Source organism: Dendrobium catenatum, unplaced genomic scaffold (assembly GCF_001605985.2).
Source record: "Dendrobium catenatum unplaced genomic scaffold, ASM160598v2 fragScaff_scaffold_1400, whole genome shotgun sequence".
NCBI classification, from domain to species: domain Eukaryota; kingdom Viridiplantae; phylum Streptophyta; class Magnoliopsida; order Asparagales; family Orchidaceae; genus Dendrobium; species Dendrobium catenatum.
Genome location: NW_021319862.1, coordinates 677,344 through 695,429, shown reverse-complemented (window position 1 = coordinate 695,429; position 18,086 = coordinate 677,344). Strand labels below are relative to the sequence as shown.

The window sequence follows — 18,086 nt, the reverse complement described above, 5'->3', positions numbered from 1 at the left end:
AAATATTAAAAATGACATTTCTTTATCAGATCTAAATGAGAATTTAGCTCTTAACATAACGCAATGGAGAAAAGATATTCATATAACTAACCCTATATAATGGGATAAAAGCTTGATATTTTTGTTGTATTCATTCAATCCATCAATAATTTCTTTTCAAGGAGAAGAAGCTCAATGACAAAATTTTAAACATTTTTATGATACATAAATCAAATGTAGCACCTAGGGAAGAGCATAATGAAGCAGAAGGATTATTTGTGCCCCAAACAAGCCTCATAATAGTTACAACTAGGCCCTGAGTTCTCTACAATGAGGGGAATGGCATCTCGAGGCAGCCTCCAAATAATTATCACTTCAACCAATTATTTTGATGTAAGCTACCTAACAGCTCTTAGATGAATTGAGCTAGATTGTTCAGATACCAATTATTGCTAAACTTAAAAGAAACTTAACAAAAAAATCTGTCTTCAGTTAAGTATTATCACTGTTTAGCAACAGTTAATTTGCATAAAAAATGAATTCAACTCTATCATCTTCCCCTGTAACTTAACATCTAATATCAGCTGAGAGTATAATTACGTCTTACAGAATCAAAGAACTCCAAAGATCATTACTATAATTGGCTTCAGATTCTCTCCATGCGCACAATATCAATATAATGTGCTGTTAATTGAGCTATGATTTCAAAGCAATTAAAAAGGAACAGATCATTTCAGTATCAGAAAACAATTGCAGATCCATCTAAGGCTCCATTTGAGACCATTTTTTAACTGCTTCTTAAAGCTTCTTTCTAATACAAAAATTAAATTTTTTGTATTAAAAAACCGCTTTAAGAAACAGTACGAAAGTCATCCCAAACGAAGCCTAAATTACATCATAAGCAGCTGCTGCAGGGAAAGGAGATGAAAAGCATCTCTGGATCTAGAATTTATTGCCATTACCCCTCCCAACAAAAAACTGCTCTCACATTTTCATCCCAAGTTGGATAACATTGTTGCAGTGAAGCCATTGCTGTTGTTGATCTGTTTATGACTGCCCAATCCTTTAATCTTTATAGCAAGGGGCGTTGAAGCGTAAGTTTGTTCCATGAAAATATCACCCTCCAGTATCCTGAGCACCTGCATATTTTAGTAGCCAGATTACATTTCTGAAGTACTGAGTTTTTTTTTTTTTTCAAGGTTTTAATTTTGTCGCCATTGGTGGTTTACTTATCTCAAAAGTTTCTCACTTGTACATTTACCTGAGAAATATGAGGCCTGGAATTGGGTTCACGATTGATGCAAAGTGAAGCAGCATGCAACATGCAAAAAACCTCATGATTACAGTAAATGTTTCTTAGCCGTGGGTCTAAAAGATCTTGAATAGCATATTCCTTCAAAATTGGGCGAGCCTGAACAAAACAAAATGGTTCAGTTGATCTACAATATGTTGCTTATGATCGAGCGTATATTCTTTGAACATTTGGTCGCATATTTTTATATAAATCAAACTTATGGTATATGATACTTTTCTATGTAACTGAAAAACATTCCAAAGCTAACCCAAAGAGATTAGCATGTATCATGACTAGGGGTGTAAACGAGTCGAGTCGAGTTTTAGCACTATCGAGCTCAGCTCGTTTGTCAGAAAGCGAGCTCGAGCTCGAGTCGAGCTCATAAGGCGAGCTTGAACTCGAGCTTGTCCCACTATAAACAAGCTCCAGTTGGCTCATCGAGCTGTTCAATTTCATGCCCATTTTCAATTTCCCACCCGGTTTTCATTTAGGAGAAAATAAAGATACATGGATTGATGGGAAAAGGCCGCAGCTTTTAAGCCTCATTTAGAGGAATTTTTATTGACTCAGGTTACCTGACGTAGAGATACATCAGGTAGCCTATAATATATCGCCATGTGCTCTTACTCTTTACCGCCGCGCATATTCGTTTCGGGTTGGGTCGTCGGGCCGCGCGGTAAAGAGTAAGAGCACGTGGCGATATATTATAGGCTACCTGATGTATCTCTACGTCAGGTAACCTGACGCAATAAAAATTCCATTTAGAGAGAAAGAGAGATGGAGAGAGCAGTTTTTTTTGTACCGCTCTGTAGCATTTATTATTCAAGAGAGAGAGGGGGTAGAGTACAAATTTCAAAATCAGATTTTTTTTTTCTAAAGGCGGGAGTTAGATATATACATTATTTATCATTAATTTTTTTAAAATATTTAAAAGTAATAAATTCGAGCCGGCTCGTGAGCTCACGAGTCAAGCAGGGCTCAAGCTCGAACTCAAGCTCATTTACTAAATGAGATCGAGTTTGAGCTTGATAAGCTCGGCTTGCGAGTCCATAAACGAGCCGAGCTCGATCATGACCATGATGTAACTTTTGTCATACAGCTGGAGAAAGTGTGATATGCATGTAATTTTAGTCATGTAAGGACTCACCCATTCGGCCAGGCACTGTTGGCCCTTTGGCCGGTTAATATCTACTGCTCTCCTTCCAGTTACAAGTTCAAGGAGTACTATTCCAAAGGAATATACATCTGCTTTCTCAGTAACTTGGCCACTCTGAGCATATTCTGGTGCCAAATACCTAGAGATGACTAGCAATCAATTAGTGATAATATAAATTATGCGATGAGAAAATGATGAAATTTTCATAGCAAGATTACCCAAAGGTTCCAATCACTCGTGTTTTGACAGCAAGGTTCCCATCAGGTTGCCACCTTGCCAAGCCAAAATCTCCAACCTTGGTGAACCAAAATTGAAAGAATGATGTATCAGAATTAATGTTAATACATCCGGCATTATCGACATCTATAGTTCTGTTATCAGCTATAATTGAAAACAAGTCATTTTCTCTTGCAAGCTTGGAGATGGGAAAAATTATTTTGTGCGGACACCGAATGACGTCCAGAGATCAATAAAAATGCACCATGTCACCCTTTTACTATACCGCGGCTCGATACTGCTCGATACTCGGTACATGTACCGACGCCCGGTACCACGGCATCCGGACGTATAATTGTGTCCGGCGTCCGCATAGAATAATTTCTCTGTAGATGGATTGTTATCTTGAAAATCATGTTCATTTACTTTGGTTTATTTAAAAACATGAAGATATATACCTTTCAAGATTTAGATACAAGCAAGTTCTCCCAACAGAAAATTAAGAAAAAATAACTCTTTTCTTGCCAAGGATTCAAATAAATGAGACCAGATAGTTGAAATCATAAACGAGGATAAGCTAAGAAGAAATATGAGTTTTGCTAAGAAGAGGGAATCATGACCTTGGACTGAGGGTGCATATAAAAAAGTATTTGGAGTAACACAAAAAAAGGTCTAATAGAAAGGAAATTTAATGATTAATAACATCAAGTATTTTCATAACAAACTTGAAGGGATCCAAAGGAAATCACGTTAAACTTCAAATACTTTTCTGTATGCAAAAAAATTTCTAACAGTTGAGGGAGAAAAATTGCCCTGCTCGACGTAGGTATATTTTTTTTCCTGTGATGTGCTGTCATTCACAAGAGGAAACTTTGCAGATTATGGAAAGATGAAAAGAAACTCAGCAAAGGATTAATACAATGATCAAAGAAACACAAGAAGTTTTTAGTTTAAGAAGGTTTCTTGACAAAATCGGTTGCAGTGTAGATCATGAAGTGAGAAATATATATATATGGCTAAACTATAGGGGGGTGAAATTTCCAGATATTAGATGTTATTAAAGGATGTATAAAGGTGACATGAAGCTGGGGTAAAACTTGCACGATCTGTGGCCTAGTATATAAAGCAATATTGTTTTGGCTACAGGCAACTGTGAGAGATCTTTATACATGTTTTTCATGAATGACACATTCTGTACATAAGCCATGAACCTGAACAGAATTTTAAAAGTCCATTATTATTCTCCATGAAATATGACTCAAACACCAGATTTTATTTCATTTTCAAAATACACAATCATGAAGAATAAAAAGAACAATACATTCTAATAAAAAGGAACTCCAATTGATGCCTATTTTAAAATGGGAGGGAGGCAGGTACATAGTGTCTAAAATGCTTGTATAAACTTGTACATAGTGTTTATAATGCTTGTATAAAGCATCTATAATACTTGTATAAACTTATACATAGTGTGTAAAATGCTTGTATAAACTTGTACATAGTGTTTATAATGCTTGTACAAAGCATCTATAATACTTGTATAAACTTATACATAGTGTGTAAAATGCTTGTATAAATTTGTACATAGTGTTTATAATGCTTGTACAAAGCATCTATAATACTTGTATAAACTTGTACATAGTGTGTATAATGTTTGTACATATAGAGAGAGAGAGAGAGAGAGCTAAAAAAGAACAATCTTATTGCTTTTCTTATCTTCTTTATTACAAAATTATGACATCTATATATAGACACTAATGATAGCACGAAAAGCTACACAAAAATCCAAACTAAAGAAAGTATAACTATAAATCTAGACAAATCACAATAAACTCCACCTTGATTCAGATTTACAAAACATTTGAGTCACTACATAGGTCCCCGAAATCTCCCGTCTCAGCTAAGTTGGCGTCTGTCTTTGAGGCCTAGCTCATTGTCGTTTCAACAAATTTGGGAAATTTCTATAGAAATGTCATTCTTTATGGCAATAGAAACATATCTTACGAACTCGTGTCTTCCTCTTACTATCAGAATTTTGCCAACACTTTCTTCTTTTTCCACATTCCTAAGCTGAAGTTTTTTGGACTCTAAAACCGACTTTACCTCAATCATGATCAATGTTTGTTTACCATATTGTAATGTATCCACTATATTCTCATATGATTTTGGCAAAGAGCTTAGGAGAATAATGCATTGATCTTCCTCAATTTTTACATCTACATTCTTAAGATCAAGAATAATTTTGTTATCAATATATTTTTTTAGGTCTTTACCTTCATTCATCAGCAATGTGTATAAAGCTTTCTTTAGATACAACCAACTTGCCAATAAGCTCTTCAAGTACAATGATTCTAATTTCTCCCAGACTTCTATAGTAAAACCCCCTTGGGCTACTTCCCTCACTACTTCATCACTGAGCGATAAAAGAATTGCACTGTGAGCCTTCAATTTGGTTTGCCTAGACCTTGCCCTGTCAGTTACAACAATCAAATCTTCCCTGCAAATCGCCTCAGAGGTTCCTTGATGAACAAGGAGAGCCTTCATTTTGATTCTCCAAAAGCCGAAATCATTTTCACCAGTAAATTTGTCTATTTCGAATTTATGTATCGACATGATCAAGAATCTTAGCTACCAAAGGTTCGCCTCAACAAGATCTACAATCTTTAATCAAGAATTGCATAATGAATTTGATCGCAAGAGCAACACCAAAAACAATCCGTGCAAGAAGCCTTCCACGCACTGCAGCGTTCACCTCTGCCTTCCCAGCTTGCCCGCGCACAGCTCCTGTCGTCTGCCTGCACTCACACCTCCATGCAGGTGATCCGATCTCGCGCTACTCAAGCCTCCAGCTTGACTCCCTTCAAGCCTTCGCTCACGCATACCCTGCGTGCCTTCTAGGACCAGCCCACGGCTTCCCCTGTCGCAACGCATCCCATGCGACCAACCTCAAGCACCACGCACCCCGGGCCTAGCTTGCTCGCTCTGGCCCACCCGCACTCCCGTGCAGTAGCCTGGATCCAGTGCATCAAAATGCGCCCTACACTGCAGCCCGCGTCCCACGTCCGGCACCCTTGCTCTAGCCTTCCCGATTTCAACACTCCCAACACCGGCCGGTCCCTGCAAGAGACCTCCTGACCGCCTCCTCTCTTCTGAGTTATTTTCTTGGACAAAAAAACTTACTCCACCTCCACCTAACTCTGATGCCACTTGTAGGATCTTCTTGAGGAAGAAGTAGTTCCTCTTGAGCTTCTTAGGAGAGAGAGGAGGGAGCTAAAAAAAGAAAAATCTTATTATTTTTCTTATCTTCCTTACAAACTATAACATCTATATATAGACAATAAAGGCAGCACAAAAAGCTATACAAGAACCTAAACTAAAGAAAATACAACTATAAATCTGGACCAATCACAACAATTATTTTGGAATTTCGGATTGTATGTTTTTACAAAATTATGCACCGACACGTCAATGTTTTCTTTATGTCAATAGCTTTGTAGACACCATATAGGAACAAAGAACAATGTAGATGTAGCTGCAAGACAATAAAATGAGAAAGGGTGTGCAACATAGAAAATAATCTATGCATGATTCACAAATGTGGATGCCGTTTACTCAATAACATAAATATGACTGAACATGACATGTAAGAGTCTTTCTAAAAATTTAAAATGAGGCTGTTTGAGAAAAGCAAAACAAAACCAAAAAAAAAAAAAGCCATCTGGTGCTGCCATCGCAGAGAATAGAAACTTCCCCAATTATTTTGCATACTCATCAACTGCACTTCAAAGAACAATGAATAGATTTGATATAAGATTTATAACACACTTTAGAAAGAACAAAATCCTTGGGGACAAATAAAATCTAGGTCCTTACATTTAGGATATAATTGCAACTATGACTTCCATTTTGTAGACCAAAAAAATAAGTTCATATGTTTTCTGGCCACTAGGCATCTAGGTCCTTTTAGACATGTGTTTGTCTTCCTCAAAATTTAACATATGGTAATTTAATAAAAAAAACAAAGTATCAATCAGGTACTAGCATTGTGGAGAATAGGAAACTTTCCTAAATTTTCCTCTTCTTATAAAAAAATTAATTTAATAATCATGCATGTATTGCAATGAGACCATAGATGAAAAACTGCATTATAAGCAGTGAAAATTTTAAGAGGAAAGAAAACAATTAAATTCAAGCTCCTAAACAAACAAGAGAAAGTGAAAGTTGGATACCAGTGCATCAAAATCATGGGTGATGAGAATGTTGTTTGGTCTCACATCTCTGTGGATTATGCAACCAACTCTACACTCTTCATGAAGGTATCTCAGTCCTCTAGCAGCACCTACTGCAATTTTTTGTCTAGCACACCAGTCCAATGGTCTTTGACTTGAATCTATAAACATTAAAACACCAAGTTATAGGGATAATTGTAGTGGTATAAATAAATCTTAGGCTTCGTTTGGGACGGCTTTCTTACTGCTTCTTAAAATAGTATTTTAGTACAAAAATTTTAAAATTTGTACTAGAAAACTGCTTTAAGAAGCAATAAGAAAGCCGTCCCAAATGAAGCATTAGTTAGGCCATCCAATTCAAACTATTCAAACTGATTAGGCCATGCTTTTTATCTTGTGCACAAATTTACGAACATGATAGTTGGGTTTTCACTGAAGCATTTACTTTTAAAAACAAAGCTTGTATTCGAAAATAGGGTGGTAAAGAACCAAGCTGATTTTGTGCATACAAAAATTACCATACAGATGAGAATCCAGAGATCCATTGCATATAAATTCATAAACAAGCAATCTTCTATTATCCTCAACACAGAAGCCAATCAGCATCACGACATTGCGATGTTGTGCACAGCTTAGAACTTCAACTTCGGAGCAGAACTCATCATCTCCTTGAGAACTGGCTAGTTTGTGCTGCTTAATGGCAACTACCTGACCATCAGGCAAAATTCCTCTATGAACAGAGCCAAATCCACCCTCAGCCAAAAAGTTGGATTGAGAAAATCCATCAGTTGCAAGGCTCAGCTCAGCATAGCTAAAAGATTTGGGAGGTTTCCCAAAAACAGGTGCCTTGTTCTTACAAATTGAACATAGAGGAGGATGTCCCAGAGGTGCATTTCTTAATAGGGTCATAATTGATTCTCTGATATTCCTATTGGAGTCTGGAACTGATTTATGGTTCATAGTGCTGCTTCCAGCTTTTAAATCAAGATCAAGAAACTTATACATCAATGCTTTGTGAGTCAAAGGATGCACCAGTTTATTCAGTTTTTCTGAGAGTTGCTCAACTTGAAAAGTTGGTTTCAGATCAACACTGAGAATCTGTGCCCCTGATGGTTGAAATTTTGAAGTTGCAAGAGAACCTGAGCTTTCAATGTCAGACTCAGAACTACTTAAATCAGTATAAACGGTTTCCTTTTGGATAATTGTTGCTTCTTGAACAGAACTGCCTTTTAATTTAGATGCATGAAGTGGCGAAGTTCCAGGATCTGAACTTGACTGAGAGGTGCTTCCACCTTCAACAGTAGCATATGGTGTCCCAACTAAAGGGCTGTCAGAATGAGTCAAAATTGAATCTTCGGTACTGCTTGGATGATCAACAGCAAGTTTTGAAGATGCTTTATCTAACACAGAATGCGGTGAGATAGCTATGGGCTCTGTATCAGGTTTCCCTGCAAGATTCAGTCGCAGAATTTTCGGTTGAGAGTGCTTCATAACCACAATATTGCATTGCAGCTCTTCCATGCATTTCTTCTCCTCATTCTTCAGTTGTCTGTGCTCCAATGGTTGAAAGAATTGTGTCAGGTGGGAAATACAAAAGGTTATATTTGATTGAGGAAAACACACAATATAAGGAGAGATTATTCTGTGCGGACGCCGAACGCAATTCACCATCTGGAGACCAACCAGAATGCGCCACGTCAGCAGTACCGAGCACGGTACGAGCTGTAGTACCGTGGTGTATTCTGATTGGTCTCTGGACGGCGTTCGGCGTCCGCACAGAATAATTTGCCCAGTATAAGACCCCAACCAACTTCTTTGAAAACTACGAAGTTCAGAAAGTTGAGATTAAATTCTCTTCACAACAACAACAACAACAAAAATCAGTGATTAATGATTACTTGTCCATTACTACCCAGCTTGCTTGCACCCTCTTGGATTCAGCAGCCACCGCTCCACAAGGAGATCCAGGTACAATCTTAAGCTTAAAATTTGTCTACATAAAGAACATCATAAAAGCATGCTAATCAAAAAGAAATGTCAATAAATAACACATAACAGTAACCAGATAGACCAACCTTATCCAAATTGTATATTTTAGGAAGTTGAGTAATCATTTGGGAACATGAATCCTGTATATTAGACTCCAAGTTGGAAGTTCTGCCAGAAGTCTTTGAATTCCTATAGGCATTTGCACAATTTCCTGAAAATCTGGGAAACCCCCAATTTTTTCTGCCTGAATGAAAAAGATAGGACAACTTACTAAGTTTGTAAATGACATCAGATTAACAACTTTAATTTGACAAGCCCACTGGGCATGATATAAACTGAAAATGAGAAAGTAACAGTTCTATCAACAAGAAATGTAAAATAAACTACCAATGAAGTAAATTTTATGTAACATCAGAAACAAAACTCAATTTTTTTCCAATTAACATAGAAAGTAAAACAACAATTTTGAGAAAATATTGTTAATATCCTGTCAGTTACCCTGCAAAGTGTGTAAGACAATAACATAGTTTCCACTTAGGTTTTGAGTGATAAGAAACTATGGAACTCGAAGAAAAACATAAGGATGATAAGAAAAAAGAACCCATTTCTCCATCTTGAACACTAGAATTCATTCAAACGTCAAAGATTGTTCCCTCTTGCTTAATAGAGTAATCAGAGTACAAGAAGAAAACAAAAAACAAAAAAAGATAATTCATGATTGACGACAATCAAAGCAGCACATCAAGGAAAAGCAATAACAAAGGTTGGAAAATTTAAAACCTGCACTGCGTGATGAAACAACAACAACAACAAAAAGTATTTGATCACTGGGCTGAACAACATGTGTCAGAGCCCACACCAATGCAGTCGTCTTGACATCTTGAGAAGCTTTAACTGCAACCACAATAATCTTTCTATGAACCAGATCATCATGCTTCTTCCCCATCTTCAGCTTCAAATTCGTACTCACCGCTTAGCCCCTCATAGCTCACCAACTATCCAGTCAGTCAAACCCTTCGCTTATATCAAACTTCGAAAATAACTGAAGAGAAGAAGAAGAAGAAGAAGAAGAAGAAGGGGCAGCACGAGCCTATTCCTGTAACAATGACATCGTAGGCCAGTGAAGACAAGTGGATGCAATCATACTTTCCACTATTATCCCCCCTGTCATAAATTAAACCACACAGTAACCAGATTGTGGGGTTGATCAGCCAACAGTAATTGCAAAAAAGATATTCAGTCCTGTCTCAATCACTCGCAACAAAACTTGGCCCTTCTTTATGGTCACTTTTCCAAGATTTCCCTCAAGTTCCCAAATACTTCAACGCAATGGAATAAATACACTACAGATTCTTCCCCCAAAGACGCGATCTTTTCAGTTTAGAATCGCATCAAAAGCTATCAAATCATAGAGAGCGTGGAAGCAGAGATTGAAAAACCAAATGACCGCGCTGGGCATTATACTGCGAGGCTCCCATGCAAGCATTCCCAAATCTTTCGGATAAAACAAAATTAAATTTTGATTAGAACAACATAAAACAAAATTTTGATTCGCGACAAAAAACTAAAATCCAATCTTTTGATTCGTTCTTGGCTGCTGCTTCCTTCTGCGGCGCGCAAGGACAAAGTTGCAGACTTGCTGGTTCCAGTCTTTTGCAGAAGATATTTGCCGAAATTCGCGTTTTATTTTTACCCCTCTAGTTAGCATTATTTTGAGAACAAGCCATCCACGTGCCTGGCTCTTATGCAAAGCGAATTCCTCATGATTCGTGCTTGATTTAACGTCGCATTTTCCCCGAGGCCGCCGTAGATTTGAGCAGTTCAGAATTTAATGCATGGGAATGATAGGAAGATCGAGGCCGTTTGATCGAATACATTATTGATCCAACGGCTGCCGTATGAACCAGCTTTTCTAGAATCAGTGAGGACATTTCCGTAAATAAATTTCTGCGTTGATGGATTGTGTGGGAGTTTTAAATTTGAAACAGGCGGCCGGGGTAAATCGAACCGCCAATCGGCTATAGTAGTTTCAACCCGGTCGAAAGGTCGGGCCGAACCGGTTCAAAATTTCTATTATTATTTATTGCGAGTTGGTGGATTCGGTGAGTTTATTTATTGTGTTGACAGAAGGATCAGTGAATGGACATGGAAAAGGGTATTTTTGTCTCCATATTTTTTACTTTACTTTTTTGCATTATTTTAATATAGGATTATTTAATTGTTAGTGATTAATTAAGATGATTATTGTGTGCTAATCCACTTGACGGAACTCTAATTTAAAATTAAAGGTGAAATTATCTTAAGGAGTTACTATTATTTCCAGTTCATTAAAATTCTTCTTATTATAATTATAAAGAGATGCATCTTAGAGGCTACTTTATTTGCTGAAAAATAAATGTAAAATATTTAAAAAAATGGGGATTTAAACTTTAGGTGTTTGATTGAATACCTTTTTTATTACTGGTTGATTGTGTTGCACCGCTTGCCACCCCTTCTTTGAAGATAACAAGAAGACAAGAAGAAGAGGGGGCAGCACGAGTCACATATTACTATGATGATTTTCACCATAATTGGAGAAGTGTTGATGCATTATAATAGATACGTACTAAGGAAGAATACTTTAATGATGAAAGTATAAAGAATTTGATGTATTGGAGATATAGTTAGTAAATCATTCATGGTCTTTTTTTGTGTTTCTCTTTCTATGAGAGAAGACTTATGATGATGATTACTCGTCAAGTCTATGTGAAAAGAGTGCATATACATCCTTCATAAGAGGGAAGATATGGAAAGCACATTAGTACGTACTTAAGTTTAATCAATAAGGGTGGCAAAAAAAAAAAATAGAAGAAGAAAAGGAAAGAGAGAAATGCAAGAGTATATCGAGGAATTTTAGAGTGATTTGATTGAATGATCTACTTTTACACTATATGAAAATCATATTTTTTTAGATGGAAAAAGTCATCGCAAAATCCATTTTGCGACGGATGTACGGTAGAATTTAAAAATAAAAAATTCTAATCTGACTGGCTGCCTGCTACCTGAAATTGGCCTACTGCCTTCTCCTACCTAATCGCCCGACTGCCCGAGCCTACCATCCAGCCCGCTCCTGCGTGACTGCTACCCGAGCTTGACTGGCTGCCCTCTCTCACCTGACATGCGACTTAACCGAATTGCCGGTGCAACATGACCTGCACAGGATTCGAACCTACTCCTCTTGCAAACCAACCCCCCTCTATGTGAATCCGTAACATCAGCCGTCCATTCAAATCACGCCCAACTTACCCTTGATCTCCCTCATATTTACTAGTCATGCCGCTCTCTGAAAATTATAAACAGACACCTCATTCCTCATAGAAGAGAAACTAAAATAAGGGAGAGAGAGAGAGAGAGAGAGAGAGAGAGAGAGACTTCATTCGTCACTAGATTACAACCTAATTGTTGACTTCTGTAATATGATTGTCCTCAATTTCAAGGACGAGCAAGTCATTTGTAATCTATCAAACACTAGTATAATCATGCTAGATAATATAACCAATATTCTCAAAGGTAGTGTGGACAATTAAAATAAATCTTAAACATCCATAGAGGAGAAATTAGATAGGCTATCATACCATAAAGAATGCTCATAAATATGATCTCTCTAATCACGTAGATGCATGTAGTTAATCAATTAGTTTTCTAACCCATTCTTAGGTTTCGTTTGAAACGACATTCTTATTATTTTTAAAGCATTTTTTAAGTTTAAAATTTTTTAGAACTAAAATTTTTTGTATTAAAAAGTTTCTTTGAAAATAATAAAAAATTGTCCCAAACGAACCTTAATAAAGCATTCAACACCATTCATAAAAAATTCTACTAATAGATAATATTTTTGACTCTTTGCATATAATGAGCTACATGCAGCCATGCTATTTTTTTCCTATTAATGAAGTCATTACAAATAAGACTACTCTCACTCTTGTTTCTCTCCATGCAAGTTTAGTTCATGCATTGGAAGATACTATAAAAGTTCTATATAGTTTATATATAGGTTATTTTGTACTTAATTTTCATGAACTATAAAATATTTTTTAAATATTTGTAAAAAAATAAATGTATTTGTAAATCCAAAAAACTATTAATGTTACTAAAAGTTTTACATAAAAACTATTTTGAGTTATACATGAAATATGCGGTTAAATTAAAAATAGTAACAAGGTAGAGAGTTGTTGGGAGCAAGGAACTTGGGATTGAGAAATTTTGGGTGATAATAGCGTGATCATTAGCCTTTAGCATTCAACAATAATATTTAAATATTTATTTTTTAAAATATTATATATCTTTTCATATATTTATTTTAACATGATGAAAACTTTAAAATATTATATAAGCAAATATTCAAATTTAGATATTAAGTATTAATCCGGCATCACAAAATTAGCTTGATTGGGCACGAATCTCGAGGCAAAAGTTAGTTGGAAACTTCAAAAATTAATTTCGGGAGCACTCGAACTCCAATTTCAGCGAGTTTATAGTCAAACTGAGCGTCTCGAAAATACGAACCCAACAACACCAAGATCAACCAATCCGAGCCCAAATGGGTCCGAAACAAGGACCCGAAGCGCTGTCGGAAGCTCCTCTTCGACCACCGCCGGAGCTCTTCCCGCTGCCTGAAGACGCCGGAACTCTGCCGGATTTTCGGGAAACGCCTGGAATTTGCAGAACTTTGTAAACTTGCTTGAAGAAACGAATTATAATCTGATTGCCCCGACTTGTGGGACGAATTAGCCATTTGTAATTTGCAAAACACTAGTGGAATTTTTCAACTGGGCGAGGCCCCGTGGTTTTTTTCTTTTTGGGTTTTCCATGTAAAAATTATGGTGTTCGTATTCTCTTTTCTGTTTGTGTGCTGAATACTCGTACAACGCTTGGACGCGAATTTACAAACTCTACCGCCGCGTATATTCTAGCACGCAACACATATATATATTGTTGACCTTGTTTTTCGCTCGAGCAGTTCCTCCCGATTTAATCGAATGTCGTCGAATCTAATTCGGGCTCGAATCGACCCGATTCAAGCCGAATTGGACTCGAATATGTTCGATTAGACTCGATTAGCTTGTTTCCATCGCGTCGTGACCGATTTATTTAAATTGATCATTATTTCAAATTCAATTTTGCACGATTAATTTCGTCGCTCCGGCTCGAACCAAATTCGACTCGAATCGAGCCAAATTCAAACCCGAGTTTAACCTAATTTTAATCCAATGGGACTCGTTTCAGTTCAATTCAACCCCAGCCAAATCCCTTTCACTTTCTAATAAATTTGAATCTATTCACCGGATCAAGTAATGGTTTCGACGGTGCAGATTTCTCTGAAAGTCGAGCTCTGTCGCAACGGCAGGCTTCAGTCGCGTGAGCTCCTTGAATCGGCAATCGTTTCAGACGATTTGGCAAAGAAGCAGAGCGTCGCAGGGCTGTTTGGATGATTCGAGCGAAGCAGGACAGGAGGAGATGCTTAGAAGACCGAGAGGAAGCCTTCGACTACGGCATTCTCTCCCGCTTCTCCTCTCTCTCTCGCTCTCTTTGTTCTGAACCGAAAGAGCCGAAGCCCCATTTTGGAGACCCCGAACCCAGCAGCCGCTGGCTTCCTCTGTTCGCACGACCCCAGCGACCTCTCCCTCTCGTGTCTTTCTTGCTCACGAAGACCAGTCGAAGCCGGCCCCTCTCCCTCTCCCGATCCCGAAGCCGCACAACCCCAGCTCGACGACGTCGGCCTCGCGAAATCCGACCAAACCGAGACCCGCACGACCTCAGGTGGGATCGGACCCCTGCAGCGAACCCAGATCCGACCTTCACGACCGAATCCGAGCTCGTCGTCGCGTTTGTGAGCCCCGGTCACCGACGCCTGGACTGGTCGAACTCCCCTTTGTGAGTCTTCCCCCTCTTCTTCTTCCTCCTTTGCTTCTTTTTCTTCTTCTTCCTCTATTCTAACTATCATGACTTTATCTCACTCAAAATCTAGAGTTTTGTGAGTCTTCTTTTTGTTGGTTGGTAGCAAATCATATCAATAAGGAGTTTTATTTTGGTTAAGCTCAAAGTGTAGAATGAAACCCATGGTGTGTATGTCATCACACCATTTATTTCTTTTGATGAATGTATGCACTCTAGATTCCTTGATAGTTGGAGTAGTTGATTTTGGGAATCATGTAGTAATTTATTTCCTTCTAATTTGTTGATCTATCTAATTTTTGAATGGCAAATTAGTATGTGGCCTTGCTTTTACTTCACGACATGGGATTTAGAGCCTAGGTGTGAACTACAAAATTCATGAGAGGTTATGTTGTTTCTTTGTAAAGTCATGCACATAGAATGTCTGATGAAAAGCCTTTGAGGGTTTTTGAGATGTCTTTTTTTTAGACAATTCATGAAGCATGTAAAGAGGTTTAACCAAATGTTTGGTGAATATATTTAGATGTAAAGATTTTGCATTATTTCTTGTAAGTTTGGACATAACTATGTTTGCTAAACTCCCTCCAAACTTTCCTTAGTGAAATACTTAATAAGCTTGGTTGAGATCCCCTCTTAAACTTGGGTTAACCTATGTTTCTACACAACTTGTTGAGTTAGTTTGTTTTTGTTTTAAATGAGTAATTTGTATGTGAGTCTACATTTACCTTGTGTAACATGATTTAGGAGTTTTATGTGTGATTGATGGTAAACCTCAAAAGATCATGTTGGTCTTGCATCAAACCATGCATACTAAGTATTTGATGAAATGCTACTAAAGAGAGCTTAGCCAATTTTGCTTGCATTGAGTTTTTCACTTGATAAATTAGTTCATTTAGAAATTGCCCAAATAGGTTGTTTGGAGTTTTGTTAGCAAAAAAAAATCTGAGAATAAATTCTTTTTTTTTATGTTTATGCTTCCATGTTGTTTTGTTGAAGTGATTTATCATGGGAATCATTAGTTTCTTTTGTAGACTACTTTAAGGGTGCCAATCTACTAAATGTGTAATGGGATCCTTATGATTAGCTTGTCTTGTATGGTTTCATAAATATTGCATATCAAATATTCATCCAAGTGTTACTAGAAGAAAGTTGTAGTGTTTTGATTCAAACCAAATCTTTATATGGGTTGCATCTCATGAAGTTTATGATCACACAAGAGTTTCATATTTTTGAATCAAAGTTTTATTTCTATTTTGTGAGCAAGGATTGTTCTTTTCGCTTAAAACTTCCAATGCCATTTGATACTTGTTGTCTCTTTTTCATGTCAATAGAAGCATGATAGCTTAAAATAATTTAATTTAGAGCTCCTAATACTTGTTGTTCGTTTGTAGAATCAAAGCTTGTGTTCATTTTGAGTGCTCAAGTTCTCTTTTCATGTACTTTCTTTCTATTTGATATTCATGTGTGAAAGAATTTTTCTAGAGAATAAATCTTTTGCTTTAGGTTTGTCTTGAGAAAGAAATTCATCGCATTACTTGTAGGTTTGCATATTTTAAAAAAAAATTAATATATCTTGTTGGCAATTATTCTTAGAAGAGCACTCATGTTTTTTTCTCTTTCAAATGAATATGTGTAGATTTAATATGATTTTATTTTTGAGAAGGGTTTGTATTCATGATATTTTGTCGATAATCGACTCGATAGTGCTATCTTGGGTTGAGAAATTTCATGAGTGGTCTGCAAAATGAAAGATGTTGATGTTTTACATTTAGTTTCATGTTAGAATGTTTCACTAATTATTTTACATCGAGAAGCTTTATATGAATTGTTTTGTATTGAAATTTTGTGTATTTTATGAGTTTTTGTCTTGTGATTGTTTCTTGATGAAAGGCTTTACAGTGCCTATTCATTAAGAGACTTCCACAAGTAATACCCCACTCCAAATGAAAGGAGACACTTGGTTAGTGGTTGTTGGGTAGAGTTTTGTGTCAAAGAATGAAGTTTTGGTGGGAGATTTTGTAGAGATTTGTTAGAATTTTGGTGTCAAAACAAGAATGAAAAGATCAATGATTTTTAGTAGATGGCTTCTTTTGGGAAGTTTCGTATACTAGTTTTAGAAATCCTTACAAGTTGTGTTGGGTTTGATTGGACTTATTTAGTATAATCCCTATAGGGTCACTTAGGAGTGATTAATACTTTCCTATTTGGATTGAGTTCTCTTGGTGATTATTTCTAAAAGAGTGAGTTTTGGAGAGTTGAAGCTTTGAGGGAGTTTTATGTTTGTAGGTGCTTAGTGTCCTTTTTGGGAGCAAGATAGGATTTCCTAGGTGCTTAGTGTCCTTTTTGGGAGCAAGATAGGATTTCCTCCACTTTGTGTTAGCTTATAGGGTTAAAGAGAATATTGGATGGGTTCAAAGCAAGATGAATTTAGTTGTAAGTCTAGTTTTTTTTAGAGGTCTTTTCCCTTTAGTTGTTGTAGGACTTGGTTTAGAATGTTATGGGTAGATATGTCAAGCGTATCAAGTGCCTCGTTTGGAGTGGGAATAGCAAAGGGCGTCGTTTATATTATAGGATGCACTTGACTTCTACGAAGTGTATCCAATAACAACGACGCCTACACCCCTTTTTGTATTCGATTTTTCGTTGGTTTTCTGCTCCGTTTCTTTTTGATGTTTTTGGTACTACATGCTTGCGAGATAAGGAGGACATAAAGAACAAGTGGCTCAACAAATAATAAAAGGTACGTTCTAGTTTTTATTGCATTTTTTTCATTTCCTTACACTGTTGTTTATTTACAGAACTGCTCTAATACCTCTCTTCTCTATATCTTGCGAGGTACCTTTTGGAAAGCAATGGACAAGGAGCACTTGGAGCTGGAGCTAGGACAACCGGATCCGAGCATCAGTCGTCCCTACTCATCTAGTAGGGACGCTACGGGCGGAACCACCGGGTCGTAGCCCCCGGTGCTGTAAGCTTTCTAAAACTTAGAAAACCTTTAGGGGCCTAGATTGATTGTACGAATCCCAACCTTAGGGCCTTGTAGAAACTTCAATTATATATTTAGGATTGCTCTTGTTTTACATTTCTTTTAGAACCTCAAACCCTGTGACATCCGTATAGAAGTCTTAGGAATTAGAAAACACTGTTTTTAGCCCTACAACACTAGTGACATCTAAGGACAAAAATTAAGGACCGAGTCTTAGAAAACATAGACTTAGGATGCATGCTCCCTATAGGGTAGAGACTTTAAAATAACAACGTAGTGACACGTTTTCCTAGATTTAGATTT

The 18,086-nt window shown here is 37.0% G+C and overlaps 1 protein-coding gene across 2 annotated transcripts; it reads right to left on the bottom strand.

The window, feature by feature from the left end:
• Window positions 1-534: 534 nt before the first annotated feature.
• On the bottom strand, window positions 535-10,489 carry LOC110092216 (inactive protein kinase SELMODRAFT_444075). Of its 2 annotated transcripts, none has more exons than XM_028699867.1 (9): window positions 9,644-10,489; window positions 8,950-9,107; window positions 8,773-8,867; window positions 7,384-8,423; window positions 6,875-7,035; window positions 2,648-2,724; window positions 2,421-2,568; window positions 1,241-1,390; window positions 535-1,118 (listed from the first exon to the last, which is right to left on the bottom strand). In XM_028699867.1, the coding sequence occupies exons 1-9, from the start codon at window positions 9,807-9,809 to the stop codon at window positions 972-974; spliced, it is 2,142 nt and encodes a 713-aa protein (XP_028555700.1). In that variant the 5' UTR covers window positions 9,810-10,489; the 3' UTR covers window positions 535-971. The 2 variants fall into 2 exon arrangements, with proteins under 2 accessions (XP_028555700.1, XP_020672330.1); XM_020816671.2 differs by having other exon boundaries at window positions 7,393-8,423.
• Between the last annotated feature and the right edge of the window lie 7,597 nt (window positions 10,490-18,086).